The sequence below is a fragment of the Pipistrellus kuhlii genome, unplaced genomic scaffold, assembly GCF_014108245.1.
Source record: "Pipistrellus kuhlii isolate mPipKuh1 unplaced genomic scaffold, mPipKuh1.p scaffold_m20_p_1, whole genome shotgun sequence".
Classification (NCBI taxonomy): domain Eukaryota; kingdom Metazoa; phylum Chordata; class Mammalia; order Chiroptera; family Vespertilionidae; genus Pipistrellus; species Pipistrellus kuhlii.
Genome location: NW_023425404.1, coordinates 82,452,989 through 82,466,976, shown reverse-complemented (window position 1 = coordinate 82,466,976; position 13,988 = coordinate 82,452,989). Strand labels below are relative to the sequence as shown.

At 35.4% G+C, this 13,988-nt stretch overlaps 1 protein-coding gene across 14 annotated transcripts in view; it reads left to right on the top strand.

Annotated features, from left to right (window-relative positions):
- ARHGAP12 (Rho GTPase activating protein 12) overlaps positions 1-13,988 on the top strand; it is a 136,592-nt gene that overhangs the window by 111,152 nt on the left and 11,452 nt on the right. For 12 of the 14 annotated variants that reach the window (XM_045586162.1, XM_045586149.1, XM_045586131.1 and 9 more), the window contains 2 exons: positions 9,651-9,752; positions 12,315-12,413. In XM_045586162.1, coding sequence (XP_045442118.1) covers positions 9,651-9,752; positions 12,315-12,413 — 201 coding nt within the window. The remainder of the gene's footprint in view (positions 1-9,650; positions 9,753-12,314; positions 12,414-13,988) is intronic. The other 2 variants (XM_045586136.1, XM_045586152.1) reach the window with 1 other exon arrangement.

The window sequence follows — 13,988 nt, the reverse complement described above, 5'->3', positions numbered from 1 at the left end:
CATAGACCCAGGCAGCAGTATCATGGTTACCAGAGAGGAAGGGAGGTGGGACGAGGTGGAAGAGGATAAAGGGGGCCAAATGTATGGTGACAGAAGGAGACTTGACTTTGGGTGGTGAAGCACTGCAATATACAGATTATGTCTTAAAATCAACAAATTCTGTTTTATCCATTGAACTGCAAGGTGGGCTTACTATTTTGGCATGATAGAACAAATACATTTCTTGATTCATGTTCAGGATGTTAAAGCTCTCCTTTATTTGTGACTCTGCTATTTCAAGAATTTAGTCAGAAAATAAGTAGTAATGTTCCAAGCTCCACCTTGAACTGACCCCTAAATACTAGTCAGTGATTCAGGTGTCCATGTCTGTATATAATGTCAGTCAGCTTTTAGAAGAGAAAGAAATGTCACCATTACTTGTAGCATTTTGAAACTTTTTGTATATTTGAGTGTTTACTATTATTACTCCTCAGTTATTTGTAGTACAAATTATGAAAAGTATATTTGTGACATAATATCTAATACTTTTTGAATGCTTAATATGCATTAGGTACAATTAATTACAATTGCAAAAACATAGTTTAAAATTCTCTGATTTAGCTAGTATTGAAAATTGTAGAATTCTTAATGAATTTTTAACTGTGGAGATTTACTATTTGAATTTTTGCCTTTCCATGAAATTTTATTAATATAATATTAGTAATCGTTTCATATCTCTATAATTAAAGTACAATCACACTGTTTTATAGTTTCAGTAAAAGCTAAACAGATGTGGAATATAATAAAATGCTTGGTAATGTAGTGATTTTTAATTTAATTTAATTTTTAATTAATTTTTATTATTGAGATTATTATAGATGTCCCTCTTTCCCCTAACCCCCATTGCTCCCTTCCACCTGGTTCTTACTTCACCCCAGGCCTTCGCCGCCCTATTGTCTATGTCCATAGGTAATGTATAGATGCATATAAGATCTTTGTCTAATCTCTTCCCACACCCCCAAAACCCCCTTCTCTCTGAGAATTGTCAGTCTGTTCCATTTCTATGCCCCTAATTCTATTCCATTTAGCAGTTAATTCTGTTCATCAGATTTTTTATTCATTTGATTTTTAGATTCACTTGTTCATAGGTATGGATATGTTTTATACATATATATTTTATTGATTTTTTTATAGAGAGGAAGGGAGAGGGATAGAAAGCTAGAAATATTGATGAGAGAGAAACATCGACCAGCTGCCTCCTGCATACCCCCTTACCGGGGATGTGCCTGCAACCGAGGTACGTGCCCTTGACTGGAATCGAACCTGGAACCCCTCAGTCCGCAGGCCGACGCTCTATCCACTGAGCCAAACCAGTTTCAGTACTTTGTTCATATTTTTTATCTTTACCTTTCTCTCCTTCTTCTTAAAGAATACCTTTCAGCATCTATAATAATAAAAGTGTAATATGCTAATTAGACTGGACGGCCTTCTGGACGACCTTCCAGACAAAGCCGGGACCTGAGGGAAGCCCGGGTCCCTGCTGCCTGCTGGCAGCTGGAGGGAAGCCGGTGCCGGTAGCCAGAAGAAGGAAGGCCTGCTCTTGCATGAATTTCATGCATTGGGCTTTTAGTTTCATATAATACTGATTTGGTGGTGATGAACTCCTTAGCTTTTTCTTTTCTGTGAAGCTCTTTGACTGGCCTTCAATTCTAAATTTGCTGGGTAGAGTGATCTTGGTTGTAGATCCTTGCTATTCATCCCTTTGAATATTTCTTGCCACTCCCATCTGGCCTGCATAGTTTCTGTTGAGAAATCAATCATATGGGTGCTCCCTTGTAGGTAACTGTTTTTCTCTTGATGCTTTCAAGATTCTTTATCTTTTGCTCTTGGCATTTTAATCATGATGTGTCTTGGTGTGGTTTTCTTTGGATTCCTCTTGTTTGGGGTTCTCTGCGCTTCCTGGACTTGTAAGTCTATTTGTTTCACCAGGTTGAGGAAGTTTTCTATCATTACTTCTTCAAATAGGTTTTAAATATCTTGCCCTCTTTCTTCTTCTGGTACTCCTATAATTCTGATGTTGGTAAACTTGAAGTTGTCCCAGAGGCTCCTTACACTATCTTCGTATTTTTGGATTCTTTTTCTTTGTGCTTTTCTGGTTGGGTGTTTATTGCTTCTTTGTATTTCAAATCTTTGAGGTGATTCTTAGGATTCTCTATTCTGCTGTTGGGTCTCTGTATAATATTTTTTATTTCAATCAGTGTATGCTTAATTTCTAATTGGTCCTTTTTCATATCCTCAAGGGTCTCACTAAATTTCTCAGATTTCTAGAAGATTCTTGAGTAACCTTGTAACTGTGGTTTTGAACTCTATATCTTGTAGTTCGTTTTCCTCCATTTCTTTCATTTCTGACATGTTTTTTTGTCTCCACATTTTGGCTGCTTCCCTGTGTTGATAAGGTGGCTTTGTGTGCTAGGTGTTCTTTAGGGCCCAGTGGTTCAGCCTCTCCAATCACCTGAGGTGGATGCTCTTGGTGCACCCGTTTGTGGGCTGTGTGGACAGTCTTGTAGTTAAGCCTTGATTGCTTTTGGTATCACAGGGACAAATTGATCTCCAGACCAATTGGCAGCCTCCACAGAGGGGATCTCCCTCCCAATTAAAAAAGCGGCACACCCGAGTGCCGGACCAGCCCATTCTGCACCTCTGCATCTCCTACCAGTCTCAATGTGCTTTCTTCTTTACCTCTCTAGTGTAGTACTTCCATTCAGCCAGCTTTCTGGCGGTTCTGGATGATAATTTTCTGTATTTTAGTTGCAATTTTGATGTGGTTGTGGGAAGCAGCATGTGCAGATATTTACCGATGCTGCTATTTTGGTTCTTTTAGTTTATATTTGATGACAAAGTTTTAAAAAATCTCAAGATAGTCTTGCTTTTCCCTTCCCATATGTAACACATACTAAGGGATTGAAAACTAATTTTTAAATGGCTTATGTAAAAGCAAGTAAGATTATTCAAATAAAAAGTATATGTGTGTGTATGATGTATTTTGGCATATACAATAATCATAAATATTAAAAATTGATTAAACATGGAGATTGTTTCTTTTTTGTTGCCAATTGTATTAGTTATTGGTTAATTCCTCCTGTGTTTCATCTTACAAAAATCAGCAAAGAGTATGTGAGGAACATCTGGCTGCGACATCTGTTAACCCCATTGTTCGCCAGGGTTGATTTGGCTGATCTGGCTGGCTAGGCGGGTGTCCTCCTCCTCCCTCACCATCTATGTGCTTTCCTCCTGAAGCTGTGCACTTCCCTCCCCCCACAGAGGAGCATTGGTCTTCGGTTAAGGGTGTACAGGTAGCTGCGCTCCCCTGCTAGAACCTCCAAACAAGCTCTCAAAAATCAGCAAATACAATATATATCTGAAATTTTCTTTCTTTAGACAAAAGATATCATATTATGTATGCTTTTATATTTTGCTTCTTTTTTTTCCTAGCAATATATATATATTGGAAATCACTCAGCCCATAGAAATCTCCTTTAATCTTTTTTAGGGTTGCATAATACTTCATTATGTAGATGTTTCATAATTTTTTCTAAGGATGGACATTTAGATTGTTTCCTAATTTTTCTGTTATAGAATGCCAGTTAAGATGCTTCTTAATTAACTCTATATTAATGAATCCTCAAAAAGGATTTCAAAGAATCCTACTTATGTTTTTCTGTTCAGTCACCAATTAGATCTGTTGTAGGTAAAATGTATGCTGATTATACAGTGATTTCCCTGAGGATGAGATGTTAATGCTATTATATAAGCTAAAAGGACAGAAATCACCTGTAATAAAAATTGCCCTTATTCATCTCTTTGGAAGATGGTATATTAGAACTCAGTCTGTAGCACAGCCAGATTTTTCTTTTAATTTTGGAAGAAATGGCTTTTTCTTCAGTTGAGTTTGGATGGTTTATGAAAAGGGATTATGTTATAGAAGTATGCTTCTTTAAAGATTAGATCAACACAGTGCAAAAATCTAAACCAAGATCTATTTGAGGAAGTCGTCGATTCAAATTTTATACTTACTCCACTGCATATACTTATTGATGAGTAAAGTCACCCATACTATTTGAAGTTATGTTTCTTAAAAATCATTCATGCTTTGTATTTATTTTTGGTTTCATGGATAGCTAAAATTGAATAAATGGAAATGTATATATCTGGCTTGCAACTCCACTGTATAAGATACATTTTGCATAGCTGTTGTGTCATACAAAAATCCAGTGAGATTTTCCTTCTCCATAAGGATACATTCCACTAGTTTTCTGGAAAATATTAGTTATTTACTGGTTTGTTATATCAGTAATGTAAATGACACTTGCTTTTTCTTTACCTTGTTTTTGTTTTTCAACAGACATAAAAGCCTGCTATATTCTGGGCTGTGTTAAATTTTGAGGTTTTGGTCCCTGTCTTCATAGCTTACATTATATTGGGGAAAATCAACACATGCACAGTTATAATACATTGTGTCATATGCTTCCTCTCAGATGGCATTCATCAGATACCTTGAGTATTTTTAAAAATTTTCACACAAATATTGGTACATATTCAAATTTATTTATACATGATTTCAAATTTCTAAAAATAGTCACTTTGGGGCAGATAATTCTTTGTTGCGATTAGCAGATGACAGTAGCATCTATCCCTTCTGTTGTGACAACTAAAAATGTCCTCTGGGGGCAAAATCATCTCTATTTGAGAACTACGTTTCTAGAGGAAGAGGAAGGCAGCTTAGATGGTAGGGTCATCTAAGAAGACTTAGAAAGGGGTACAGAGGATGCTGCCCAGCAGATCACAAGAAGGAAGCTTAGATGACTTCTCTATTATCCTTCAAGTTCTTCGTCTGATTTTAGCTAACATAGGCCTGTTTAATGTATAATGCTTTATTAATCACTAATCTTAAAAATAAAACATGAATTTATGTAATGTCAAAAAATATTCTGAGATAAAATTAGAGCTTTTGTAAAACTATTTGGAAGTTCAGCTTTGCTGTGTTGTGTCTGCATGTAGAATTGTATTTTTGTCTTACCTGTTTCCATTATGCTTTTCTCTTGGGTGTCGTTTTGCCATTGTGCCACGTTATGACATCATCATTTTCTTCCCTTTTTTCACCAAGTATTTTGCCAACAGGGCTCAGTCTCTGAGCTCTTACATTCTCTGCTTTCTTAGAAAAAGTCTGTCAGTCTTCGGGCTGCTGTCATATGTAAAATCTGATCTTGTCTCAGCTGTCACTATTATGTGTTGTTATTGCATACCCTTTGCCACAGTAATTTTATTTTCTTTGCTATTAATGCATTGGAGGGGTTGATTACAGTAGAGAAAAGTTAAACTGGATTTTGAAAAAGGAAGTATAACAAACACAAGATGTTGCCAACTATATATTGAATGCATCTTTCTAGCATTTGATGCCTTGTTATTGAATTTATAGTTGTTTACTTTATCTTATTTGGTTAGTTACTTATATCTTAACTTATATACAGCAAATCATCTACAGAGCATGTAAAAGGATTTTTATCATTCTGTTAAATGTATATACTTAAGTTTTAATAACTTTTGAGATTTATCATTTTTGCTCAGAAACTTCTCTTTGCCCATTGTAACTTTATGGTTAATGAAATGTCTTTTGAATGACAAACTGTATGTAAAAAGGCCAGGAATTTGTAGAATAGTTAAAAATCTTATTATTATTTTTATTTCACTAGAAAAATCCTATATAATATCCTAAATTTTGTTTTGTTATAACAAGTACTTATTTAAGCTCACATTGCTAGCTGCAAAAATGGAATAAAATGAAAAAGATAAAGTCGAACCATTTATTAAATGTGAAACTACTGACATGAATAATGAATAAATTATGACAAGGTTGGTGATATCTACTTCCAATGGCAAATCTAATTTGTCTTGAAAATGTTTTAGCAAATGAAATTTCCTGTAACAAATATTTCTGACTTTAAGATTACAGTTCATCAGTTCTTAAAGATTTTAAAACCTCCAAACCTTTCAGTGACATAGAAATGCTGTTTTACATTCTTAGTTAACAGACTAAACAAAAAGTTTAAGTTAATGATAGCAAGATATAGTATAAGTCTACATTTAATATAGATTTTCTGCTATTTGCTAATCTTTTTTCTTATCTGGTTAACAAAATATAATATCTAGGTAGTTAAGTGCTTTTTCTTCTGAGACCAGCCATGCCAACTATCTTCCTATTATTTTCACAATTCCTCATTAAGTTGCTAAGGCTTTATATAGCATCTAGCTCTAATTATAATTTCTAACAAAGGCTAGATTAAAGAAAATAGGTTTAGAGTTTTCTGACTTTGTAAGTTATTGGTAGTTGTTGACAACAAATAATTGGTTAGAAAATCACCAAATTATAGAGAATATTTATTAGGTAGAAAAGTACTTAATATCTATCAGATATTATATATATATGTATTGCCTTGCCTTTTTGAACAGATCATTTTATGTAGTCATATTAAGCTTAGGATAAAGGCTAAGAAATGGAATTGCTAAGCCAAAGAATACATGTATTTGTAAATTTGTAAATATATAGGTTGTGTCCCAAAAAATGTATACACACTTTGAATAATTATTAATTCCAATGGATTAAATCTGAAAAGAAAGAAACATCAATTGAGCTATCAGAAAAAAGTGTGTATACATTTCTTTGGACACCCTATAGAATTACAGTGGTGCCTCGCATAAAGAACGCCTCGCACAGCGAACGCTGCACACAACGAACTTCATTTCATGATTCATACAACGAACTTCGTTTCACACAACGAAGTCGCCCGAGCTTCCACGACCGCTTTGCCCGAGCTTCCACGACTGCTTCACCCGAGCTTCCACGATCGCTGCCGATGTATTGCATCCTTCCGCGCAGGCACTGCAGGCAGTCGTTAGTCACTGCGCTTAACTTAAGCACACATATCGCGGCAATCGTTCTTCATTACGAATTAAATCACGCACGTATCACGGCAGTTGTCCTTTTAAGTTAAACTCAATATTTTTTTTATATCATGGCTTCTAAAAAAAGCAGGAAGGTGATTTCTGTTGAAATGAAACAGGAAATAATTAGAAGGAGTGAATGTGGGGTAAAACAGTGTGACCTCGTCAAAGAGTTTGGCCTCAGCAAGACCACCATTTTCACCATTTTGACAAATAAGGATGCAATCAAATCAGCCAAAGTAGCCAAAGGAGTATCAAAACTAGTATTTCATGAAAAACATAGGTCTTCAATCCACGAGGAAATGGAGAGGCTATTAGCGATTTGGATTAAAGACAGGCAGGTGAAAGGTGACAACAACCCAAGATATTATCTGTCACAAAGCCAAGAGAATTTATGACGATCTAAAGAAAAACGTCCCTGGAAGTAGCAGCAATCAAGATAATGAAGAAGAATTCAAAGCCAGCAGGGGGTGGTTTTTTAGATTTAAGAAAAGGTGTGGAATCCACAGCGTTACTATGCATGGTGAGGCTGGCAGTGCTGACAAGAAAGAAGCAGAAAAGTTCTCTATTAACTTTCAAAAATGTATTAAGGATGAAGGATACTGCCCACAACAAGTGTTCAATGCCGATGAAACGGGTCTTTTCTGGAAAAGAATGCCGAGCAGAACCTTCATTACAAAAGAGGAGAAGAAATTGCCAGGACACAAAGCCATGAAGGACAGACTTACCCTTATGTTTTCGTCTAATGCCAGCGGAGACCTCAAGATCAAACCTCTATTGGTTTATCACTCTGAAAATCCAAGAATTTTCAAGAAAAATAACGTTATTAAGTCCAAACTGCCCGTCCATTGGAAGTCCAATCAAAAAGCCTGGGTGACCCAAGTTATCTTCAACGAATGGATTCTGGAAACCTTTGCTCCTGCCGTGAAGAAATTCTTGCTGGAAAAAGAACTGCCGCTCAAAGCCCTTCTGATACTTGACAATGCCCCTTCTCACCCAAAAGACCTAGAGGAAATATTGCAGGAAAATTATCCTTTTATCAAGGTGCAGTATTTGCCACCAAACACCACATCCATTCTTCAGCCAATGGATCAGCAAGTTATTGCGAACTTTAAAAAACTCTACACTAGAGCCCTCTTTAATAAGGTGTTTGAAGAATGCGAGTTTGGTGGAGACAATATGACTGTCCGAAAGTTTTGGAAGGAGAAATTTGATGTCCTTATGGCAATACGACTTATACAGAAGGCCTGGGAAGAAGTGTCACAAAGGACCCTCATTTCTGCTTGGAAGATGCTTGTGCCTTCGTGGACCCAGGAAGAAGCAGTAGTTGATGACACAGAAGTGGTGAAGGACATCATCACAGTGGCCCAAAGGTTGGAATTAGAGGTAGAGGAAGAGGATGTAGAGGAGCTTATTGAGGAACACGAAGAAGAGCTGACAACTGAAGAGCTCCAAGCACTTCTGGTCTAGCAACAGGACAGTGCTCAAAGGGAAGCGTCATCTGATAACGAGGAGCGACAATCAAACAATCAACCAATCCCAACTGCTGACATCAAGAACATCCTGGTCAAATGGAAAGCAGTTCAGGAGTTTACCAATGCCCACTATCCGGATTCAGCTGAAGCAAACAGGATCAACGATCTTTACTCCGATACTCTTGTCCGTTATTTCCGGCAGATGTTGGAGAAAAGAGAAAAACAAACGACTTTGGACAGGTTTTTCATGAAACCATCGGCCAAAAAGCAGAAAATGGATGAAGATGTGCAAGATTCGGTAGACTCTACTTAGTCTGTCTTAAAATTAAAAAAATGTGTGTTTTTTTAAAAAAAAATTATGTTTTTAGATGTATCTAAATAAAAATAATAACAAAAAATTTATCTTTTTTTATGTCATCTTAGCATATTTTACGCTACAGAACGAATTATTTTTTTTAACATGTATTGTTATGGGAAAACGCGTTTCACATAACGAACTTTTTGCATAACAAACTTGCTCCTGGAACGAATTAAGTTCGTTGTGTGAGGCACCACTGTACTAATTTTTTCTCTCTAGGAGTTCTAATTTATACCCCACTTACATATGAGGTCGTTAATACTCTATAGCGGGGGTGGGGAACCTTTTTCTGCCAAGGGCCATTTGGATATTCATAACATCATTCAGGGGCCATACAAAATTATCAACTTAAACATTAACCTGCTATATTTGGTCAAACATTTAATTAACTCAACCCTAATACCTTGGCAGGGCCAGACCAAATTATTTCATAGGCCTTATACAGCCCGCAGGCCAGACATTCCCTACCCCTGCTCTGTAGCCTCACCAACATAGTTTTTCCTCAAAAGTTTGTATTTTATTTTCTTACCTTTTTTTTCCTTTTCCTTTTTGCTACACTGTTGGATGAAAAAAGATTTTAATGTGGCTTTATTTTGTATTTTTCTTATGATAGAAGTTGTCATTTTATTTCCTTTTCTATGACCTATATATGTCTTGCAGACATTTTTCAGTTTTAAAGTGGAAATTGTTATTTTATAATAGAGAAAGAGAAGAATTTAAGATAATTACTTGTTTGATTTATTGTTAATAATATAAAGTTGGTCTTAATTCTTTTTGAATGTACACATGTAAATGAATATCACTTAAAGCTTTTTTCCCTCTTTTTTCTAACCATGAAGTTTGGGAGTAATCAGTCCAAACCAGAGTTCACAGTGGACCTTAAGGGGGCGACGATTGAGATGGCTTCCAAGGATAAATCCAGCAAAAAGAATGTATTTGAGGTAATAAATTTTTTTTCTGAGTATAATTCACATTCTTAACTATTGTGATTAGATCTTATTTTTTTTTAGTTACTTTGGACTTTGGAAATGGCCTTTCAGTATAATTAAGTCAATTTGTATTAAGAAAAACAGATGATATGAGGAACTGGGTTTTAATTGCATAAATTATAGGATCTCACATATATTACGAGCCTTTGTCCCACAAATCTTGCCTTTCACCAGAAATACTAAAAAAGGTATGATTTCATTTACTCTGAAATCTAATGTTAAAAAATACTTTCCATTTTGTCATTAAAAACCCCTGCGCAGTAATTCATGATTTTGCATAATTTATTGCTGCATATCAGACCACCCCACAATTTAGCAGCTTACGAAGAGTCACATTGCCTAATTTGTCTGAGTGATTCTTCTGATCTTTCATGAGTCTTCAGTTACCCAGTGGCTTGACTGGAGCTGGATGGTTCACTTTTCTGGTGTTGGTGCCAGCTGTCTGCTAGGCCTCTTTCTCCACAAGATCTTTAATTCTGAAGGAGGCTACCCCAGGCTTTTTTATATGTTGGAATCAGGGTTCCAAGAGGAGTTTGGAAGCTGCAAGACTTCTTGCAACCTAAATTTAGAAGTCATATGTAAAATATATTTTGTTGGTGAACACAAGTCAAAAGGCCAGCCACGTATTCTAGGTGGGGGGAATTAGAGTCCACCAGTTGATGAGCAAAAAGTCAAATTGCAGAGTATGGATAGAGAGATGGGAAAAATCTTTCAGGCTCTCTTTGCAAACAATCTTTCAGATCCAAACCTTCCTTTCTAGCTTCAAGGTTTAGTCCTTTCCTAGCTTGTTGTCTAGGCAGATTGGATTAGTTTCTGTTTTCCTGCCTCTTTGATTTTCACTGTATATTATTTTACCTTGGATATTGACCCATGCCAAACATCTATATTGCATAAGAAACGTTACCACAACATTGATGCTTTTGCTTTGTTTTTATGCTTTAAAATTAGCATTTATTTTAATGTACCGTGGGTTGTCGTCATCTGTAAGTTATTCTCCCCACTAGATGATGAAAGAGTTTTTTGTATTTTAAGCAGAAAAACTATGTTATTTCCTTATCTTTAAGAACTTCTAACAGTGTTTCTTATGTACACTGAATATTCAGTATTAGTTGACTGACCTGACCCACTTTCTAGAGAAACGCAAGGAAGAAAGTTACTATTTTCTGAATTAGCCTTGCAGTGCCAATAACTGATTCCAGAATGAAAAGGATTCAATGGTCAAATACCTTTTTAAAACATTTTTTTCAGGAACTGTGCTTGAGGCATATGTCTTAGAATGTTGTTTGGGAAACATTGCCATAAGTTTCTCTAGGGAAAAAAGTTGTCAACCAGAAAATAGGATTGCTTTCTCCAACTGCTTTACCTCAAGCAATTATAAGAAACTTTGAAGTAAGAAATTATACATAAATTGTTATTGCCTTCAGATAGCACAATACAATAGTATTCTTACTTGAGTTAGTTCATGATTTGACACGTTAGTAATGTTTAGTAAATTTAGTAATATTTCTTCCCAAAAGGGATATGGCATATATCATCTGTGCTATCTCTGTACTAAGCCATTATATTTTCTATTAAATAGGAAATAATGAAAGTGTAACTCTTTGTACATTTTCCTTACATTTATTTTTTAGCTAGAGGGGGGAAATTTCTCAGATTTATATAAAAGTATCATAGGTTTTATGAATTACGTTTCAGTTCTAATTTAAAATGTATGGCTTTGATTCTTAAACATTTTTTAATGATAAAATATATTTCAGCAGGTATTATGTAATTTGTGTAATAGAATTTGAGACCCTAAATTAAGATTTTCACTGAAACTTTATTGTAAGAAAAACTTTACATTTTATATGCCGAGACCGGTTTGGCTCAATGGATAGAGCGTCGGCTTGGGAATTGAAAGGTTCCGGGTTCGATTCCGGTCAAGGGCATGTACCCTGGTTGCGGGCATATCCCCAGTGGGGGGTGTGCAAGAGGCAGCTGATCGATGACTCTCTCTCATCGATGTTTCTGGCTCTCTATCTCTCTCCCTTCCTCTCTGTACAAAATCAATAAAATATATTTTAAAAAAAAGAAAAGAAAAAAAAGAAAAACTTTACATTTTATAAAAGAATTCTGCTGAGCCCTGACTGGTTTGGCTCAGTGGATAGAGCGGACAGCCTACAGACTGAAAAGTCCCAGGTTCAATTCTGGTCAAGGGCATGTATACCTCCAGTAGGAGGTGTGCAGGAGGTAGCTGATTGATGTTTTTGACTCTCTATCCCTCTCTCTTCCTCTCTGTAAAAAATCAATAAAATATATTTTAAAAACGAATTCAGTTGATATTATTTTATACTAAAATAAGAGATATTCCATCGCTGTGTAGTACTTAAACCTCTCATCACATAATATACTATATGGCATCTAATCTGCTTGTGGTTTTTTAGATTTTGAATTAAATGTATTCATTTGTTTGGTTGAAAGCACTAACCATGCTCTCTCTCTCTCTTTTTTTTTCCTTTTTCCTTTTCTCTAAAGCTGAAAACCTGTCAAGGAACAGAATTGCTAATTCAGTCTGATAATGATACTGTTATTAATGATTGGTTTAAAGTTCTTAGTACTACTATCAATAATCAGGTATGTGTTTGACTTAGGTAAACTTTTTTACTTCAGAGCAGCTTTTCACTTTGGTTTTCTAATTATTTATTGCATCTCTATATTCATGTGAAAAAACACATATTCTTAATATATAATTTGACAGGTGGGTAAGACAGGGATCACTGTAGTAATTCCCAGGTGCTGGTGAATGATTTAGCATTCTCATTTATATAGTGTCTAACTATTTTAAATATTTAAATTATTGTAAATAATTTTCCCATGAGGCATTGGTTCTAAAAGAAATAGTTCAAGAAGATGGGACAGATCTATGCCTAGTGCTTAGCATTTATTCATTCAATGACTGAATGAGTTAGAAATAGTACTATTTGGTGAAAATAGTTCCGAGGCAAAATTCTAAAATAAATGAATCTGTAGTCTTTTAATTAGCATCCTTTTTTTTTTTACTAGTGACACATCTAATCCCCCAATACCCCAAAGTGTTCTCAGATGTTCTAGCTCTCCCTCATACCCCAACCAGTGCCCTCATATTCCTAATAAATTTTTTCTTATGTATGTAGTAACTAAAAAGAACTGCAGGTTTATACTCAGAGCTATACTTTCTTAGATTTTATTTTTACCCATTCACCATATGTGGCATTGCTCCTAAATAAGGATCACATGTCAGTGACAAAATTGAAAATAAATACATAGAGGAATGTGTTACGGTTTTTTCTGTAACAGAGACAGAAAAAAAGTTGGGAATCATTGGCTTTAGTAATTAAGATGTCTATCAGAGATTTTATAGGTGAAGCCACATAATTCTCATTTAATGAGTTATGGTCTTACTAAGGTACTACCTCTATGGGCATCAGTATTTTACTTATAAAATAGAGAGATTGGATTTGATTGTCTCTAAGTATCTTTTCAAGCTCCATAATTTTATGACTCTCAGTTCAAAACACCTTGATATATAATAGAATCTGAGTATGCTTTAACTTTTCCTCTTTTACCTCTTCTATCAAATGACTCATATCTACCCCTCCCTCCTTCCCTTCCTCCCTCCAATCCTCCTTCCCTCTAAACCATGCACAGACCATTATGGGTTCATGCCTTACATTTAAGTCTTTTATCCACCTTGAGTTTATTCTTGTGTATGGTGTAAATTGGTGGTCTAGTGTCATCTTTTTGCATGTGTCTGTCCAGTTTTTCAACACCATTTATTGAAGAGACTGTCTTTACTCCATTGTATGTTCTTGCCTCCTTTATCAAATACTAATTGACTGTAATGGTGTGGGTCAATTTCTAGGGTCTCTGTTCTGATCCATTGGTCTATATGCCTGTTCTTGTGTCAGTACCAGGCTACTATTTTGGTTATAATTACTTTGTAGTATAGTTTTATATCTGGTATTGTGATCCCTCCTACTCTGTACTTCTTTCTCAAGATTTCTGCAGCTATTCTGGGTCTTCTATGATCCTGTATAAATCTTCAAAGTATATGTTCTAATTCTGTGAAGTATGCCGTTGGTATTTTACTAGTGATTGCTTTTGGTAGTATAGACATTTTAATGTTGTTAATTCTTCCAATCCATGAACGTAGTATGCACTTTCATTTTT